The sequence below is a fragment of the Toxotes jaculatrix genome, chromosome 3, assembly GCF_017976425.1.
Source record: "Toxotes jaculatrix isolate fToxJac2 chromosome 3, fToxJac2.pri, whole genome shotgun sequence".
NCBI lineage: Eukaryota > Metazoa > Chordata > Actinopteri > Toxotidae > Toxotes > Toxotes jaculatrix.
This window is the reverse complement of record NC_054396.1, coordinates 18302482-18322217: the sequence shown is the minus strand read 5'-3', so window position 1 is coordinate 18322217 and position 19736 is coordinate 18302482. Positions and strand designations below refer to the sequence as shown.

The following is a 19736-nucleotide window of genomic DNA, read 5'->3' as shown; positions in this document are numbered from 1 at the left end:
AACCCCATTTCATATTTCTGTCCTTTGTTCTGACTTACAGAAGTATATATCTAACACTGTAGGTGGGGAGATAACAGCAGGGAAAGAGAGTGAAACCTCTGCTCGAAACACAGTCTCACAATCGTTAGTACTGAAGCAAACTGACTGAAGCAGACTTTTTTCCTCGCTTCTGTGAGGGAACTTCCCAGCCCCCGTACCCCACTTTGGGAACCCCGGAACCAAACTCTGCCCTCCTGTCTGATGCCCGTCTCCGTCTCCTTCTCTCCCTATCTTTTCCTTACTCAAGTGGGTGAGCTTTTCGGGGCGGGGTCCTCTGTTTTAACCCTCCTACCCTCGTTCTTTCTTGAAACATGCTTTAATAGAGAAAGTATGCAATACATACAGCTCGGCTACAACCCCCCATTATACTGCAACAGGGGTATTCGTGACTGGACGTCTGGGGGGATCACACACATTTCCGATTAGAGGAGGAGGGAGAGAGAGAAAGAGGGAGAGAGTGAGTGAGAGAGAGCGAGAGAGAGAGAGAGAGAGAGAGAGAGAGATTACTCTTTCATTCCAGCCAATGAGACGGTCGATATACTAAGATTTTCATAGTTGTGCAGGAGCACAAAGTGAGCTGACTGTGTGAACTTCCAGGTAAAACTGCAAAGCGACTCAAGGTAAGTTCAACAGCCTCTGCTCTCATTGTGTTGCATTTGGCGCTGCCTGCATGAGCAGGATTATTCAGCCTCAACATGGAGCCTATAGCCTGAATGCATGCATGCCTGCATGTATGTATGTATGTATGTATGTTGTGGCTGGGTTGAAAGGAGAGCTTTTGCACCTGTGTTGCTCGCCTTTGTCCGCCTTTGTAAAGTTTTTGCAGCTCTTACTTTTGGGTACTCGGTTCATCCATTTCTGCGGACCTGTTATCACTCCAAAAAAACTCAACACATTTGAGATCGATTGCGCAAGTGATGGAAGCAGGGGATGTTGTATGTGTGTGTGTTTAGTGAGCGCCGACTTTACGCTTTAAAACTGTTGATGGCCTCGACTGTTTGCAGTTAACATGTGCCAGTTACTTCACCCAAAGTCTGGAAGGTTTGAATTCACGGGTTCGCTGCAGGAACGCTTTACTCACCTTCTTTAAAGGCTGTAAAAGAATGTGTTTTTATGGTTGCAATTGCCGCCCATATGCAAAAAGTACATTCAGTCCCGTACTTGACTGCCAAACACAGACTAGTTGAGCGGACGGTCTGCTGCTGCAGGAGAAGTGCAGGACGCTTGTTGTGTTGCTCCGAAATGAGCTTAAAAGCGACGAAACGACGTCGTGCGTCTCATTTGGCTTTAAAACGTTTGAACGGGGACGTAGATTTCTCAAATTACTCTGACTTCCTGCTTCAGTGCGGCCGTTTTGATAGGCTGTGTTGGCAATTAGCGTTTGGCACATTCCTTGCAGAACTAGGCGTTATGGTAAACGGCCACCATGGGACATGACCAACAGAAGGAGAAGAGATTTATGGTAGACATTTATTGTTTACTCTCTTATTAAAAAGTAAATGAATCACCTAAACAAGATATTCCTTTAAAAAAAAGAAGTTACCATAAGAAAAGGATATACATTGTTTACAGTTGGGGTGCTATTAATCAGGTGTGTGATAACTGGATTGCCGCTACAGCTGAAACAATAAATTGATTAATCGATTAGTCCACCAAAGTTTCAGTCATTTTTCATCAAATAAGTCAACTATTCCCTTGTCTGAGATTTTCTAATGTAATTATTTGCCTCTTTTTTGTCTTATGTGACAGTAAACTGAATTTCTTTGGGTTTTGGACTGTTGGTCAGACAAAACAAGCAGTATGAAGAAAGCACGTTGGGCTCTGGAAACTTGTTAAGGGCATCTTCACAATTTTCTGACATTTTAATTGACCAGATGATTAATCCATTAAGAAATTATTGATAGATAGATAAATAAATTAGTTGGTGAAAAATGTCTATTGCAGTTTCCTAAAGTCCAAGATGATACCTTCAGATATCTTGTTTATTGTAGCCAACAGTTCAAAACCCAAACATGTTCAGTTTAATATCACACAAAACAAATAAAAGCACCAAAATCCTCAAAACTGACAAGTTAGAGCCAGAGTATGTTTGGCATTTGTGCTTGAAACTAAAAAAAAAAAAAAAAAAAAAAAAAGATTAATCGACAATCAAAACAACTTCAGATTAATTATCTATTATCTGTTAACTAATTGACTAATCCTTGCAACTCTAAAGTTCACTATGGGCAGATTTGTCAGTGGTCTGTCAGATTGTAGTGATTCTTTCCATTAAGATTTTGCATGTAGTAATATCTTGTATTTGTGTTTGTTTGTGTGTGTGCGCGTGTGTGCTGAATAATAGTCTCAGTGGCACAAGTTTTACAGTAAAAGATGTAGCAGCATCAGCACACCTACGACATGCACGGACCCATTGAGAAATACCTCGCAGAGGGCAGATGGAAAGGCAGCGTGGAGTACAGTAGATGCAGATTTTGGATGGTAGATTGAGTTGTGAATATCTGTGCTACTTTTAGTCGCTGCACACCACTCTCATGTTTCCCCACATTTGCCAGACCCCTGACTGTGTTCCGATGAACCTGGTGCCAAGGCTTATGTATAAGCAGTTCCCACGCCTGCTCTTGGAAAAGGATCCTGTGTGGTTCTGAATTATCCTTTTATTGATACATTAATCGCTGATTGAAACTCACTGTGGTGATTGTACATAAAGGAAAATATTTGAAGCAGTGCTGCATAGCTGATTATCCTAATGTCTTCAAAGATGATTTCCTGTTCATTCCAAATTGTAATGTCATTTCACTTGTCTTTCCTCTTATCTCCAGCTCCTGATACTCAGGTCTTCTCCTCTTTAAGCCCTCGAGGCCGCTCCTTCAGGCTTTGATGCCCACACTCTTAAAAGCAGGTGGACAGACACAGGCATGAGTAACAGTGGGACCAAAGAGCCGTCTCCCCAGCCGAGCACTGCCCAGCCACCTCCTGAGCCTCCGCGCAGGGGGAGGGGTCGGCCACGTAAACAGCAGCAGGTAGGACTTCAGTCTTCAAAAGGTCCTTGACCTCAAATCATTAGATATCTCACTTATGAGTGTAAAAAGTAATTCTGAGAGACAGTGCTAGTTGATTGTGTGTCTGTGTCCCAGCTTTAGAGAACAGCTCATGCAAGCCTTTTTTTTTCACTGATTAGTTATGGCTTCACATCCAATCTCTGTCTACAGGAGCCTGTTGGACCACCGACTCCAAAGCGACCGAGAGGACGACCGAAAGGCAGCAAGAACAAAGGCCCCAGAACTGCACTGAAGGTTGAAACTCACCAGTCTAACTATGATATTAAATGTTTAGTAGAACTTTAATTTTTGTACTTGCAACAACACTTTGTCTCTGCACAATAGTGCCAGAATCCTCATTGTCATTCAAAACGTTTTTGGACACCATATTTGAACATTTTTGTTAAATCACAAGAAATGTTCTTAATCGAAATGACTCTGATTTCTATCACTCTAGACAAAAGAAACCAGTAACAGACAGCATGTATGTCTTACAATTGGTGGAAGCACTGTCTCCATTTAAAATATGCTGCTTATGATCTCTGGTTTATCTTTCCAGTGCATCTAAGAGCTTTCCAAGTAATATGTCTTGAAATGCAAAGATTTATGTCTTTTGTGGGACAGTCAGACAGTCAGCAGTCATCATGAGGCCAAATGTCAGCTGAAAACAGAAAAGATAAGCTGTTAGTGAGTGCTCAAAGATGGACTGGTCAGTGCAGAGGTGGCTATTATTATCCTGACCAATGAAAGATTGACTTATACAGAAATAGAAAAAAATCTTCTATGAATACTGTCACTATAACACTATTAAAACACATCATGTCTGCTGCTCAGTGGTGTAAAGTACCTACGTACATTTACTCAAATACTGAATTTTACTTCCATTTTATGCTATTTTATACTTTTATTCTACTTTTCAAAGGGAAATGTTGTACTGTTACTCAATACAATTATCTGACTTTGCAGTTTACATTTTTACTCACAAAACATTTTGTCATCTTCTAAAATATCATGCAGTATATCAGCAATAAATTCAATAGCTGAAATTAACCAGTTACAACAGAAAAGTACAGTTTTACACATTCCCATTATATGTATATACTGTAACAGTCTCACACTCCGAGATGAGTTTTTTTTACCAACTACATTTTGTTGATAATACTTACTGTATGTGCTTTAACTCAAGTAAAATTTTGGATGCAGGATGTTTTCTAGTTAGTGCAATACTTGTACATTTTGGTATTGCTTCTCTTACTCAGGTAAAAGATGTAAATTCCTCCTCCATCACTGATGCTACAGGTGCATAATTACAGTAATCAAGCTGTCCTTATTAACTGGGTCTAATTTTTGATCATTAAAAAAAAATCCAACATTTGCCAACACCCCCAAAGTTCGTAAGATGGTGTTTGTAATTTTTGTGTGTATTTGCAATGAGTCCATTGGTTGTGATTTACAAAAGCAAAAAAATTTAGAGGTAAAAGAAGGTATTTCAAACTAACTTTACTGTACGGTTGTGTAAACATGCTAGATGATTTCTTTTAATTATTAATCTTCTTATTTTCTCCATTAAATGATTAATTGTTCAGCTTATAAGATGCCAGAAAACAGTAAAAAATTCATGTCTCAATTTCCCAGAACCCAGGCTGATGCCAACCAACAATCCAAAACTCAGTTATTCAGTATACTATCAAAAAGGAATAAGAAAACTAGTCACCAGTAATGAGTATAAGGCATGAATTCAGATGCATCATTATGAGCAACATTGCTTTTTGTTAGTAAACAAATAATAAAGATGCACTTTGTAGTTTTGCTAAATCCACTTTTAAAGTTCAGGTTTGAAGATTTTGTTGCACTGCCCCTGCTGGCAGCTGTGCATTCAAGTCAGCATTTCTAACATGTTGTAGATGAACAGCATAACCCTGTACATCAATTGATTTACATGTGGAAAAGTGACTTCTGTCATTAGTTTGTTTTGTTGATTCACAAGATAGATTGAGCAGTTTTCACTAGCTCTGGAGAAAATTATTGCCAAGTACCTGAACTAAACTTGCTAAACTTGTTACAGCAGAGCAAGGTATTTCATGTATGAGGCTGCAATTACACATATCAATCACACAAATGCATTGTTTGCGTTTTCAGATTTGGGAAAACTGAACGGATAAAAAAGCAAAATATGCTATAGATATATGTACTGGTAACACTGATATTTTGTTGTTTGATATCATTATACTCTGGCTGTGAGAGTTCCTTATTTATGTTGAGATAAGCCCAACATAAAAGCTGTTTCATGTACAGAATCCTGTTCAATTCCCAGCTATGCATTCGCTGAACATATTGATATTTCAGAGGATGATTTGAAATGGAGAAAACGTGTTTGTTTCTCTGTCTATCACTAAAGAAGGCAGTTCTGTTGCAGTTGTTTACAGTGCTAACCATGCAGGCCATGTAACTTGTAAAATTCAATCCAAGTGGTCCCAAATAACTTTTTTAGTTATTATTGCTGCGATTTATAGAACAAAACTTATGTAGCTCTTGAGAGAAATGTTCCTGATTGACTTACAGAAGCTTTAGCAATTAAAAATGTTTGCTGTGAAACTCTCAAAAACTACCATATTCAAATGAAAACTTTTTGATTCGTATGGTATGATTAAAATATGAACCTCTTGTTTAATCACTCATGTTTTTGCTCAGAAAGTAGAGCCCGTTGGGGAGAGACGACCACGTGGGCGACCGAGGAAATGGGTATGGGGCAATCACTGACACTAACAGACACCGTGGAGTTATTTTTTTTAAATATATAATTTATGTCCAAAGCCTCTGGTGTCCTTGAGGGTTATTCTGCCTTCGTTTTTAATTGATTTTGTTCCCTTTCTCTCCACAGCCTCAGAAAGTAGTTCAAGAAGTAACTGAAGAGCAGCAGGTGAGCATAACGAAATCTTTAAAAAGCAGATGGGTGGTCCAGTTTTGTTTTGATGTAGCACTTGTACCATGTAGCCACACGTTTCTTCAACTGAAAAATAACTGTTGATTTAGATGGCACTTTCAAAAGACTGAAATAAGGCCTGTGTTCAACAGAAGCTTAAGACACTTTTATGTTTAGCTCTGTGACACAAAGCGAAGTACTTAACTTTCAGAGCCATGTTTCTTATTAAATAAAACTGATAACAAATGGCTCATACAGCAGACTGCTCAACAGTCTGCACGGTAGGTTTGTTCAGTCTTAAAACCATTGCAAAGCATGAAATCCTTTAAGCCTCTGAGTGTGTGTGAGTGTGTGCGCGTGTGTGTGTGCTCTTTTCAATGTAATGCTCCTCCACTTCAGATTTGCCAAATCATTTACACCTTTTACTGCTTTTTCTTTTTAATTAGCGAGTATTACACTAAACTGAAATCAGTTTGAGAGATCATTACAGTGGAAGAATGCAGCCTCTGCCTCAGTTCAAGAGAAATCTCATTTTGTGTCACATGTTTACCTTTTGACTAATATCATTTACATTTATGCTAAGCAACTTGTAAATGCAGTGTTGATCTGCAGAGTTGATCTCATTTAACTGGTTATGAATATCATATGGTTGTGTTAAGAACAGGGCTCATGTTGAGCATCAAAACTAAGCTACATTCAAAAGCCCTTTGAACTCGTGATAGAGAGGCTGCAGCCAACAAACCAAACGCTCTAAAACAGTTTCAACAAAAATAGAACAGTATAACCTTCATGAAGACTGGAAGAGAATTATTGTGTGTGTGTTTTTTTTTTTTAACATTTTATCTTTTCAGAATCAGAAGCCTTTATTGTCATTCTGAGTCTGATAAAAGCTAGATTAAGATAAAAGCTTAATCAGTAGAGAGAAACACAAACAAGTAGCGACACAAACTAGTGTAGCTTAATGCAACACTGTACAAGCCTAAAAGTCTTCTAAAAGAAGTCCAACACTCATACTCAGGAAAAGCTTCTTTCCTCAGTTCATCAGGATGGTGAACTACGACCTCTGTATATCCCCGGCCCTGCCTAGCCCACTGTCCCCAACATTTTTGCACTCGTAACCTAAGTGCATGTTTTCTTATCTGAATATATTTATATTTTTATCTCACATTTTTATCCTTTCTTCTTCTCCTTTTTTTCTATCCTTATTTTTCACACCAGTCTTTTAGCACATGCCACGTTGTATTTTACTGCCCACATTACTTGCGTATGTTACACAGAAATCCTCTGAACCCTTTAACATGGAGTGCAGTATCAAGCAAATAATGTAGAAAACTGCTAAAGTTTCATTTGATGTAAATAGCAAACAACTGATGCACACGTTTCTTGTGCTTTCTGTAAACTGACTTCAAGAGGATATGATGAATTCTTGGAAATGCACAGATGGCAGTGCTGAATTCCCCAGATACACCTCTAAACATCCTTTTTTTTGCATCCAGTTGTGGTGAAAATGTGTACCCAGTGTTTCTCAGAAACTTTTCACTCTTTTAGCTAGCTTGTACATTTTTCAAACGAATGCCTTGCACAACATTTGTCACCAAAGTGGGCCAGTTCTCATGATGCCCCTCATCTGCCTTATCGCATCCTCTCCACTGAGCAGTTTGTCAAAGAGGGTTTGATGCTTGAACTGAAACCGTTGAGACAGACTCCCTTTTTCAGACGCACGCACATGAAGGGGAAGAATGAGTCAATGTAGAGAGGGGAAACCTGATCTAACTGTTCTCTTCCTCTGTCTTCTTGGTTTCCTGACATAACCGTCATCTTCCTCACATTCTAGGTCTGACAGCTGGACCTACTTCCCCACGCAATCACTCAAAGAAATTTTAATACTCATTCTTGTATTCTCATGTTCTTTCTAGTATTGATTCATTACCTTGCGCATAATGAGTCACACCACAAGGCAATAACAGACAAATTGGTTTTGGTCCCTTGCTTTTCCAGGGCTCTTCAGAAGAGGCCGAGGAGGGCCCCTCACAGGCCTCGTCATCTCAGGTTCCAGCACAGGAGGAAGGGGAGTAGAAACTACACCTCTCTACCTACCTCAAGGTTTGGCCTCAAACATACAGGAGTAAAATTTGACTCCTATCTGTGATGGGGATTCAGGAACACACACATACACTCACATACATACACACAAAATCATTGTAAACAGTAATTCTTTTTCAAATGGAGTGCTCTACCCTGGATTTGTTGGTTCACTACAAGTTTGGTGAACATCTCTGTTTTAACATTGAAGAACTTGATCATTTGATAGGGGTTTTTTCATATAATAGTTTTTGGATATGCGCTCTAACGCTCTGCAAGAAAACTAAGAAGTGTATTTCCCAAATTGTTGGACTATTCCTTTTAAGGATACCTGCTTTGCTGAACCCCTCAGTGTGAGTGTGTATGTGCACGTGTGTGTGTGCTGAGTGGTTGTGTGGAGAGGGGACAGGTTTGCAGGCTAAAATGAGGGGGTGGGGGGGCGGAGTTCATTAAAAAAAAAAGAACCAAACTGAACCGTTTTATTGAAACATGTTTCTGACTTATGTGTCATGAATCCTCATATGAAATGGGAGCAAGACGGTGACATTTTTAGCAATGTTACAATATAAACATGGTGCGCTGAAGTCATTATTATGAAAGTAGATGTGAAAGGTTTTATTCCCAAATGAAATATCCAACTTTGGAGGGGAAAATGTCTTGTGTTCTTTACATTGGATTACATTAGCTCAAATGTCAATGTAAGCAAAAGTATTCACATTGTTAATAACCTCAGTGAAATGCAGCTTTTTTTTCTCCTTCCAACCAGCAGCTGATTAAAAAAAAAGTGCCCAAAGGTTTAAATGGATATCTCATTTTGGAGGGAACCCTTCATACAGTATATACTATAGTCAACAACCGTGTTGAGAAGTCATTTTACCACACTCAGGATTTCACTATTACAGTGCTTTTACACCATATTGAAACCTCAGGAACAAAACTATTCAGGAACATGTTGTCAGTCTACTCGGTAATAATTATTGTGCTGTGTTTGTTGTGCATTTCTGATCTGTATTTGACATTACCAGTATGCCTTGACACAAAGACCTCATGTAAACCTCAGTTACCCTCAGTTTCTTAGTCTCTCATTCTACCTCAGTTACACAAAAGACAGAAGATCTCCAACAAAGTAACTCTCCACTCCCTCAGCAGTGACTTACACAGGTGCAGATATACAACACAGACAGGCAAAGGGTTTTCAGGCTTACACACAAACAAACACACAGACTCCAGTAGAGGGTTTTACTAGTGGTGTTAAAATAAAAGCATCAGTGTCATTTTTTTAAAGAACTGTATTTGTTAAAAGTTGAAGTCAGAGTTGGTTTTTTCTCCTGGGAAATAAAATACAGCCAATAGTTTACAATAACTTGATGAAATACTTGCTTTTTAGGGTGTAGTTCTGTATGAAATACTTGTTTTGTCACTTATTTTTTTTTTGTCTGGTTTTTTTGGATTGATACGCCTTTCTCATTTTTACTATATTATGTGTTTTCAGATTCATACACTGTAAACTGTACGTGTGACACTTGTGTAATTCATGTGATTTGAAAGGAAGGGCAGCAAATAACCACACAGTGTTGAAATACATGACAGTTATGGAAAACAACAAGACTATGTCAGCGTAGTAACCTTGTATGCAAATTACCAAATAAATTCTGGGTAGTTAATTAATACTCAACACTGCATCAATAACCCTGTCTTTGTTTGACCAATTTTTGAGAGAAAAAAAGGACCCAAGTTGTACCTTCCTTCTCTTATTTGCTTATTAAATACGATGCTATAACATTTGGTAGACAACGACCACTGTGGCCACAAAGTTACAGTAAATGCTAAATACTAAAATATAGTGTAACAGTAGCACAAGTATAATGTAGTTCTAAAGTCAGCAAATATTTGCTACCATTAGTGACTGGTTATATGAGACCAAGTGAGGTTGTAGCAGTGTAAAGGTTAGAGAGTATCTTCTCTCTAACCTTTCATGGTGTTCAGCCATGCAGATGGTTTTGGTTTTATTTGGTCAGGCTTCAAGACATCCGTTTCTTAGATTTCTCATGACACCCCGAAACATTGGAAACGAATGGAAATTTGTGGTCGCACATGGTGTTGAAAAAGAAAACAAAACCATCTGCATGATTAAATACCACTGGAGCACTAGAGGTTAAGTGTAAACATTTAATGTAATTTGGGAGAACTCACACTTTAAGGTTAACTAATTAAAAAAAAAAAGTTGTACATTTTATATGTAATTAATCACTAATAATTACGCATTTATAATTTTGCAATTTAACAACTTGTCATATAGAGTAATACTGGTATTTTGGAGGATTTTTTTAATAGCTTACCAAATCAAATTGTTTTAAGAAATCAAAGCTAAAGATGTTTTCAGCCTCCCCTTTTTTTTTTTTTTTTTTTAACAAAAATGTTTTTGACACTTTGTTGGTCAGGATTTTGGCGCTTAAACTGAAAGACAAATGCAAATACTTAAGCTTCCTAAGATTCACTGTCCCTGTGTCATCATGCGTTTTATGCATTTATCCAGCACGAACTACATATCATTTACTAGTTATTACATGACTTGAATATCACTCATCATTTACTGTATATATAAAGTGTTTCTTCACTAAAAGTTGCTTATTTTATCACTGATGATATGTTGTATCCCAATAATTTTATGTATTTCAGCATTGTTTACTAAACTGCTGCCAGAAGAGCTCAATTCATTTACAGGCATGTATGTTCTCTTGTTCAACTGCATTGACTTTACGTTGTTTTTTTTGGGGGGGGGGGGCAGGGGGGGGGGGGGGGGGGGGGGTTGCCCTCTGGACTACCTCTGAAACCAAACAAGCCTGGGTTACCTCTGAGGAAATTTCTGGTAATGTGTACCTGAAAATATTCCATCAGACTTGCAGGCGATGTGGATGAAATCTTGAACTAACTGTCAAACTAGTACTGTCGTAGTCCACTTATCTCATCTCATCTCACTATATTCATATCACCATAAGTGAATGGAAGTCAACCTGAAGGGTGCCTCTTAATTTAACTACAGCTGAGTCAATGTTTGTTATTTTACACAAGCTGTGTCTGTATATTTACTCTCTATATGGGGACAATGTTTGTATGTGATCTTACTGATAGTGATATAGTTACATACAGTACTTGATCCATTTTCAACTATTGAAAAGTTGAAGTGTAACTTGAGAAATCATATTTTATGCCTTACTTTTAACACCATTTTGTAGTTATATTATTGATGTGTCCTCATCCACTTCATTAATAGAACTCACAAACCTGTGATATATATTTTGTTATGATTCTTTACCATGTGATTTATGTTATTCTGCTTCTTTATCGCTTATCAATAAAATATCACACCTACCAACTGTCCTTACAGATTTGTACAACAAAACACTTTTTTTTTCCAGATTGGTTTAAATAGATTTAATGTATACAGACAGAATCAGTCCTTCATTATTCAATAAAGAAGAAACAAAATGGAGAGGGGTAGTTCACTTAAAGATGGTAACACATCCAGTGTTCAAGCTTGTCAGAGACGAAAGACCACAAAATCAGTAAAACACAAATTTACACTCCTCTCATATCAAACATGGAAGTAGATATCGAAGCTCTGAAGAACTTCACTGACAAGCTACCAAACGTTTTAACAACAATGACACCACATGATTTTAAGAACAGTGCATCACACTGCATTTGTGTGCCAAACAATAACAGTGCAAGATCATATGTGATGCTTCCCATTATGCTCCCTCATCATACATGCACCCTACATTTTTGTCTTTTTTTTCCAAAATTTTAAGACCACTGCCATTTCATGTTATAGTGATAGAAACTTTTACCAAAGCTCCAGCTGTTCACCTTAAAACAGTCCAGTTTTCCCTTTGTTTTCCGTCTTGAGCAACAGTCTATAGCTCGATGAGGCAAGTGGCCCTGCCAAACTCAAATAAACTAATGGAAGAGAACTTGTTAAGCGTTGAGAGCTTTGGCTACATCTGTGAAGACCAGACGACTGGGCCTCTGTGTGGTCCCCTGGGAAGTTGTGAGAGTCTGTAGAGGGGATGGGTAGCAGGACAGATAAGAGATAAACCTGTTAGTGGAGTTAAGATCACTTGGTCACTCCAGCTTTGCACTGCAAGAAACACAGCAATAACAGCTTTTTGTCCCGGTGTAACATGACTGCCTGTGCAACTTGATGTTTTCTGGACAATCAGAGCAGCTGAATCAATTTGATATTTCAGGATTTATAAAGTGATTCACTACAGAAACCAGAGAAAATTTGTTATGACCGGAGGCCACATGTGAAACAGCAGATGCCTCTGGAAGTCTTCAAGGTGTAATTAAATTGCATTTCATTAAAAAAAAATGGAAAGCTAGTACTTATGTACTGTGTCTACATGTGGCCTCTGATATATTTAATATTTAAGTATTAAGTTGAGGGATCACAAAGGAAAAGATGAACAAGATTTGACTGATGTAGGTCTAAAGGTAAAGACTTTCAATGTGCTGGTGTACTTTCACTGTGAGCATTTCCTTTGACAGGGGTTAGTTTATGTAAAAGCAAAAAAAAGTTATTTTAGTGTCCAAAATAGTTACAAACATCTAATCTACTAGGTTTTTGTTTGAGATACAGAAATAATGATAGTATGAAAGAATGAGGATTGTGAGGGGAAAATAGGTTTAGAGAGATGGTTCAAAAGACACACAGGTGATACCTTACCATATTTGCCTTTTACTGTTACGCCATAGTCAAAACTTTAAAGAAAATAAGGTTAAACAAAGAGAGATAAATTATGATAAGAAAAAAAACTTAATCAGTAGCCCAAAATAAAGCATAAATATACTGTAATGCTATATAGCAAAAATAGAGACTTCCCCAAAATAACACTATACGTAAAATATGCAGATAGACATAATTAAACCAGCTAACAGCTAACACATCAAAGTAAAAACAGCTGGCACAAGAATCATTGCTATGCATCCAACTTGGGCATCAGAAATGATTTGAAAAATGTAACATCCCACTTTCACGCTTTAGTAAAAGTTTGTGTTTTGTTACTGCTGATGGAGAACACAATCTAAACTCTAAGCCACTGCTCAAAAATTTCCATCTATATCTAAAAAAGATATATGGAATATGGTTATCATGGCTTTTGTGGTCATCATTCTTAGATAAGACTGTTACCAAACAGATAAAAGGTTCATGTGAGGATAAAGGAAAACAAAACAAACAAACAACAACAAAAAAAACCGTCAGTACGCATTCTATCAAACACTTTCTGACCTACCTTGGCATTGGGACCTGTGAGGCTGCCCTCCCTACCATGGTCCAGTAGTTCCTGTTCCAGCAGGTCATCTTGTTCTTCAGCTGGGTCGAAGTTGTACATGGGCATGAGCTGGTGCCTCAACTTCTCCAATCTGCATAACAAGAGATTAGAGATGAACACAAACTGGCAGCTAAGTTTCAATGAAATAATGCCTTTTAGGGTAAAAATGTACAAAAATTTGATGTTGGGCCCCTTCTAACCCCTTGCACCCGGTTGTATCCAAGTTCCTAGTACTACCAAAACCAATTGACAATTGGGTCACATTGCTGAACCCAGTTTGATAATCCAGGCTTGCCTGGTTGTTGATCAGCAAATAAAATCTTTACAAACTTACCGCTTCCGTTTCCGGATATACAGCATCTAGGATGGCAAAAGACAGATATAATCAGAAAGAGAAAGTAGTGTTGTCCAAACTAAATGATAGAGTGAAATAATGTCTGAGATGTTAAGACAAATACTGAAAAAAAATCAACATACTATTGGGAGAAAACCAGTAGTGAATACTTAAATGATTCCTTACTATTGCCACTGCTAAGCCGATGACTGTGATGATGCCAAAGGGTAAAAGCACCATTCCCATTCCCGAGCCCTCGATCACCGCTTCTGGAAACGTGGTGGCATTGAAGCTGGTCTCGTTTGTTGTGATAGTAACAGTCATCAGTGTTGTTCTGGAAGTGATATTGTCTCTGGCGCTCGTGCCCATTGAGAGGAAGGGGATTGTGGTGGTAGTGGCAGTTGTGGAGACAAAACTTGTAGTTGTCTTAGCTGCAGTTAGAGCCATGGTCAGGTGTAACTGTTTCAACTGAATAATGTATTTTTGAAACTCTTTGTGGATGTTTTTACACTGCTCAGTCTCTAGTATTTCTCATGGTCGACGCTCACGTCATCCCACTGGTTTGGGGTCTGTTGAGCCATTGGTGATGCTTTGGCCATATGATCTGAAGAACGAACCCTAAAACTAACCAAAAAAGAAAAACAGCATGTGGTTAATAAAGGGCCATTTTGGAAAAATATTTAACTTAATCTGTCACATGAGACAGAACTATAACCATGGCATGGGGTGATCCTTTCACTCCGACAAAAATATTAAATGTCATTTCTATTTTGTTTGAGCACACTGATGATTTGCTTAAACTTTTGTGAAAAAAAAATCAAACATTTCAGTTTTGGCACTCCCCACCCTCGATTTCATTCAAACCATCGCTGATTGTGCCAGCGGGGTTATGGTAGGTGTTTTGGGCAGGATGTGGGTAGCAAAGGCACATGAGGAAAGTGGCATAATACACTTGATAAAATACCGAGGAATACTAACCACTCAAACTGTAATGTGCGCTGTGAGGAAATGTGTTGGTAGTGCGTTCAAATGTCAAAATCAAACACACACACACACACACACACACACACACACACACACACACACACACACAGGTTCCAAAAATATCCACTACATCCAAGACTTGCTACATGTGCCTCCCACCCACACACACACTGTACCCATCCCATGAGAGTGAAAAGCAATTTATCCTGTAGATTTACATATATGAGGAGTCTGAAAATACATGACTATGGTTTCTATTTTAAAGCAGTGTTATATGGTGACACAGGAAGGCACTGAAAATAGACATACGATCCATTCCTCTCTCCTTAGTGCATCCTGTCTGCTTGTGCTCTTAATGAGGAACATGTGCAGCTGAAGTAAACAACCAATGAAAAACAAAGGCTGGATTTAGTCACTGCTGTTGTCCGGTTAATAATCCCCGCACTGCACAAAGACAGAGCATGCACATCTACATCAGTTTATGGTCTTATTGCTGTGTGTTACTGATACAGAACATGTTATTTTTAGTCAAGATGCACTGTATCTCAGCTGTCCTGAACAAACAGCTGAGCTACTAATCCTGCCAACGTGACCAGGTCCTACTCCATGTGTCCTCTCAGATTAGAGATGCAGACGTACCTTAACATGTAACATGCATGAGTTCAGAGGTGAGCTGCTGCAGGCTGGGGCTAGCTAGAGAAGGGAAAATTTCATTGGAGGAGGCAACATTTCCTCCAATGCCTGCCCCTCCTCCTCCTCCTCCTCCTCCTCCTCTTCTGCTTCCCCCTTTAGCAATGCAGGTACTGCACAGGCTGTTTACATTGACAAAACAGCCATTTTCTCTGAAGATGGACTCCACACACTGAAGTAACCCTATCCCAGCAGTCTCCAAGAGATCCCTTTTCTGTTCTCCGATTGCATCCAAGGATCTACCTCCCCCGTCTTGCCCTTTCTTGTATTTCACATAACAGAGGCTGCTCTAGGGATGCTGCAAACAGAGATCAGTGCGGCAAGCTCCCTCCCCCTTCACTCTGCAATTGGTCTAATGGCTTCAAGATGACAGAGGTGGTTGGCTCCCTGAGCTGCCTATTTGGTTTTGCAGGGATGAGAATGGGATTTAATGGCCCTGCACACCAGATGCTGTCAGACCCATGTGAATAACTGCATCCGGGTGGCTGGTCTAAAGATGTTAACCCTATGATGTCTTCTCTCTGACACACTAACAGAAAGAAAAATCACTAACCAATCATTTTAAGTTTTTTTTTTTTTACATGGGGGGTTTGTACATTTATTCACAAAACAGAGACATGTGATTGTAGACACTTTAATTAGAACAACAAGAAATATGTTGAACCCCAAAAAATGGAAGTCTTCTTGTTTTACAATCATGTCACTGGAACATAAACAGAATGTTCACACCTGCTGCAGAATGTCCACAAGATTCAAAGTGAGAGTCGTTTCTTTTACTGCGTCTTCAGCTCATTTTAAACGAGTCCCCAGTCATCATGGCCACAAATTCTGAAAGAGTAAAATCAGCAATAAATAGCACAGTATTTTTTTTAGCATCTACTTATCATGCACTAATCCCCTTTATTTCAATCTAAGGACATATTTTTGAACACACTTGTGTATTGGAGTTTTTTTTGTAAAAGTCAAATATGAAAAAAGCACAATCTTTGTCAAAGAGGACTACATTATGATAAAGAACATAATTTCATGAAAAGTCAATTTAAATACAATTTAGATATTCTTAATACACAACAATACTTGACAGGTTAAAATGAGACCTGGAGTCAATCCAAAAACATTGGCAAAAAACAATGTAACTTTTCATTCTTCAGTAATGAATATTTACACATTGAAGCAAACATAATAGATTTATCTCATTAATGAATATCAATGATTTTTTAAAAAAAAATGATTTCGACATTTCTGAATGATTCTTCCAGAATTAAATTACCCATTATGATTGGGAGGACAAAATTTAATTATAAATTAAGACAATTACCTTCTAATAACATTAAAAGTATTTTTTCAACCAAAGAAAAAAAAATGTGTTTATGTATAACTTTACATAATGTGAATATAATATTTACCTTCATAATCAATGGTTCCATCTCCATCTTTATCTGCCTCTTTCATCATCTGCTCCGCTTCAATCTCATTAAGTGGTTCTCCTGCATTCATCAGTACATATCTGAAAATGAATATTAAACATAAAAAAAAAAGAAAACAATGAAAGCTCATAATGACAAATTAATAATAACACTAATTGAACACAAAATTGGGGTATGTTAATTGTTAAATAGAAAACGATGCAGCATAATTAAGTGTGCGGTCTGTCAAAATAAGAGTTGAGATAAATAAGAGCCTCATTTACTGAGGTAAAAAAAAATCTGTATTTTTGTCTTTTTTATAACAAATGTTTTTATAACAAATGTTAACAAGTGTTCTTACTTGAGTGTGTTCCAGTCGATGTATCCCTTGCCCTCTTTATCAAACACTTTAAAAGCAGCTCTGAGTTCAGCATCCTGGTTCTTGGTTCTTTCATGGTACAGAGCCATCAGACCCAGGAAGCTGTCACAGTTAAATATCCCCTTACCTGAAATGCCACAAAAATAATCAACTTTAGTTTGTTAGTTTGACAGACAGACAGCAGACAGAAAAAAGACAGATACGTGAATGCCTACAAACTGTACATACAGAGGAATTAATGCATAAATATATAGTGAAATGAAAGATAATCAAGTTCAAAAAAGGTGCTTTGAAAATATTCATAAGAATTGCTTTGTTCTTCAAAGGCTCTAAATACGTGTATTTACATGAAAAGGGATGAAACTGTGACCCAGTGGATGTTTAAAAATCTGGCTGTAATTTACTAATGATTCAGTATTTGTCACAATTTTAAGAAGAAATTCATGCAATGAATCTCTGCTTGCATTTGTGCTTTCTTCTCTTTGGTTCAGGAAGAGAAGGGAGGTATGAAGACAGAAAAGTAAGAGTAGGGGAAATAGGAAACAGGAAATTAAATGGCAAATTATATCCTTCAGCAAATCAGATTACATAATACAAATATACCTAAAATGTGTTAGATATGTTCCAGGGAACTTAATTTGACATGAAAGAAATACTTATAGCAGAAAAAGTCCATTTAAAAGAAGTCCACCTTAAATTAGCAGAAGGTAGAAAATCATGGTGCTGGATTTCAGTTTTGTGAAACATAGAACATAATGAAGCCACTGCTTCATTCAGGGACTGGAGATACTGCTCTAAGCTTTTGTTCTTTCATGACTTTCCTGTGTTATTGGTTTTCATTCTGATGGTAGGAAATTATTTAATATTATTAGGGAGGTAGTTTTTAGGACAACATGGTAAACTTCAGGGGTAAAAAAGCAAATGAACTGCATCTTAATTAAACAAATACCTAAATAAAGTACATGAGCATACACCCTGGTCTTAAACTTGTCATAGGAACCTTTTCCAACAGTCCAAATGCAGGATATTATCTTTAACTATAATGGAGTTGTCAATTCCAATAATCTCTACAGAGGATTGTCTGTGTCCATGTGTGCCTGCAATTCAGAGATATGCCAACAGTCTTTTTTCGAAAGCTCGCCATGAACAGATCACACATGGTGAAACACTGCCACCTAGTGATTCATGTGGATCCCTTCAGTGAACAGAATACTGCAGTATTAGATAATGTTATGCTTTTTCATAATGCATTTTGGGAGATGTTATTCTCTTAAAGAGTTGCACATGGGTCTGCTTTATGAATCCCAAATCTGCCTGGAATTGCAGTTGAGATCCAGACTTGATCAGGTGCAAAGGGTAAAACCAAATATGTTTTGAGATTAATTTATCTTAACCTTATCAGAGTAAGTGACATCCATTTTATCTGCCTTCCAGCACTTTAATTAATGTTAATGGCAAACTCTAGCTATTGAGAATGGCCAGAACCTAATTTAGCACTTTAAATACCAACTTGGTTCGGGCTGGACTTTAGACAGATAAAGCTTCAACTAACATCCTCACCTGCAGGTGTAAATCAGAATTCACACAAGACATTGCTTTAAAGCAATTGCTCATGTCTGTAAATAGCACAGTCTTACAATAACTGTCAAATACACCACGACTACTATGGTCTCAAAAAGAGAGTTGAATCAACAGCTTTCTGCCACAGTGCAACCAAAAAAGTTAAAAAGGTGGGATTTATGGCAGGGCTGTTGCACTGGATTAGATTTTATTTTGCAGACAAACCTAGTGAAATCACAGGCATGTGTAAGACCCCCAAAACCTAATCTATATTATCTTAAACTGAGTTAGTGGCCCATAAAAGTCAAAAAGTCAACCTAAGATCAACCACTGGTGGGCTCTTAGTTGTTGTAGAATGATGTTTGTTTTAATGTGGGGTTTACAGCCATAGCAAGCTTATATTCACCATCTTTGTCCACATCTTTGGCCATCTGGCTGAGCTCTCTCTTTGTTGGATTAATTCCCATTAAACTCATCAGTCTCTCCAGCTCCTGTGTCTTCACATCTCCATTTCCCTCTTCATCGAACATCTCAAAAACTCCTTTATACTCTGTGATCTGCTCTTGTGTTAACTTGCTGACCTGGAAGAAAATATGGGAGTTTCAGAATTTCATATTAGATGTTAGCAAGATTTATCAAAAGTAGTAGAGCTCAGCATATTAAAGTCTCTGGAATAACTTAAGGTTGAATTTAACACTTTTAATTACATTTGTTAGAATTAACAGTTTTGTATGTGGAGGTAGTTCCTTTGTAATAAGGTACTCACCATTTTTTTGCTGGCAGTAAAAACAGGGCTGAGAACAAGCACCGTGACAACAGTTACTGCAGAATGAGAGGATGCCTTAGCCTCATCATTTCTACACTTCTAATACCCTTTCCCTAGAGTTTAGAAAAGCCTGCTTCAAGACCTTTTATGGCACATAGAGGATAGACTCCTAATCATGGATGAGGAATATTTGGATGCT

At 37.9% G+C, this 19736-nt stretch overlaps 3 protein-coding genes across 3 annotated transcripts; 1 reads left to right on the top strand and 2 right to left on the bottom strand.

Moving 5' to 3' along the window:
- The first annotated feature begins 500 nt into the window (after positions 1–500).
- On the top strand, positions 501–10876 carry si:ch211-161c3.6 (high mobility group AT-hook 2b). Its single transcript, XM_041032973.1, has 6 exons — positions 501–659; positions 2859–3059; positions 3249–3332; positions 5769–5819; positions 5959–5997; positions 7999–10876. Exons 2-6 carry the CDS (start codon positions 2955–2957, stop codon positions 8074–8076), a joined length of 357 nt encoding a protein of 118 aa, XP_040888907.1. The 5' UTR covers positions 501–659; positions 2859–2954; the 3' UTR covers positions 8077–10876.
- Positions 10877–11583: 707 nt separating this feature from the next.
- On the bottom strand, positions 11584–15656 carry si:ch211-161c3.5 (uncharacterized protein C3orf18 homolog). Its single transcript, XM_041034454.1, has 5 exons — positions 15376–15656; positions 13939–14376; positions 13753–13778; positions 13380–13509; positions 11584–12141 (listed from the first exon to the last, which is right to left on the bottom strand). Exons 2-5 carry the CDS (start codon positions 14197–14199, stop codon positions 12061–12063), a joined length of 498 nt encoding a protein of 165 aa, XP_040890388.1. The 5' UTR covers positions 14200–14376; positions 15376–15656; the 3' UTR covers positions 11584–12060.
- A 465-nt stretch (positions 15657–16121) lies between these two features.
- LOC121179659 (calmodulin-like protein 6) lies at positions 16122–19604 on the bottom strand. The gene is made up of 5 exons (XM_041034600.1): positions 19538–19604; positions 19178–19352; positions 17194–17338; positions 16833–16933; positions 16122–16254 (listed from the first exon to the last, which is right to left on the bottom strand). The coding sequence occupies exons 1-5, from the start codon at positions 19538–19540 to the stop codon at positions 16211–16213; spliced, it is 468 nt and encodes a 155-aa protein (XP_040890534.1). The 5' UTR covers positions 19541–19604; the 3' UTR covers positions 16122–16210.
- Between the last annotated feature and the right edge of the window lie 132 nt (positions 19605–19736).

Bases quoted from the DNA above. Each gene is read 5' to 3' on its own strand.
- si:ch211-161c3.6 (XM_041032973.1), top strand. From the start codon at position 2,955: ATGAGTAACAGTGGGACCAAAGAGCCGTCTCCCCAGCCGAGCACTGCC. The intron at 3,060-3,248 runs GTAGGACTTCAG...CTCTGTCTACAG, and splicing joins GGCCACGTAAACAGCAGCAG to GAGCCTGTTGGACCACCGAC. The intron at 5,820-5,958 runs GTATGGGGCAAT...TTCTCTCCACAG, and splicing joins GTGGGCGACCGAGGAAATGG to CCTCAGAAAGTAGTTCAAGA.
- si:ch211-161c3.5 (XM_041034454.1), bottom strand. From the start codon at position 14,199: ATGGCTCTAACTGCAGCTAAGACAACTACAAGTTTTGTCTCCACAACT. The intron at 13,779-13,938 runs GTAAGGAATCAT...TTGCCATCCTAG, and splicing joins TCGGCTTAGCAGTGGCAATA to ATGCTGTATATCCGGAAACG. The intron at 12,142-13,379 runs GTAGGTCAGAAA...TCCCCTCTACAG, and splicing joins TCACAGGTCCCAATGCCAAG to ACTCTCACAACTTCCCAGGG.
- LOC121179659 (XM_041034600.1), bottom strand. The intron at 16,934-17,193 runs GTAAGAACACTT...ATTCATTTTCAG, and splicing joins ATCGACTGGAACACACTCAA to ATATGTACTGATGAATGCAG. The intron at 16,255-16,832 runs GTAAATATTATA...TTACTCTTTCAG, and splicing joins TGGAACCATTGATTATGAAG to AATTTGTGGCCATGATGACT.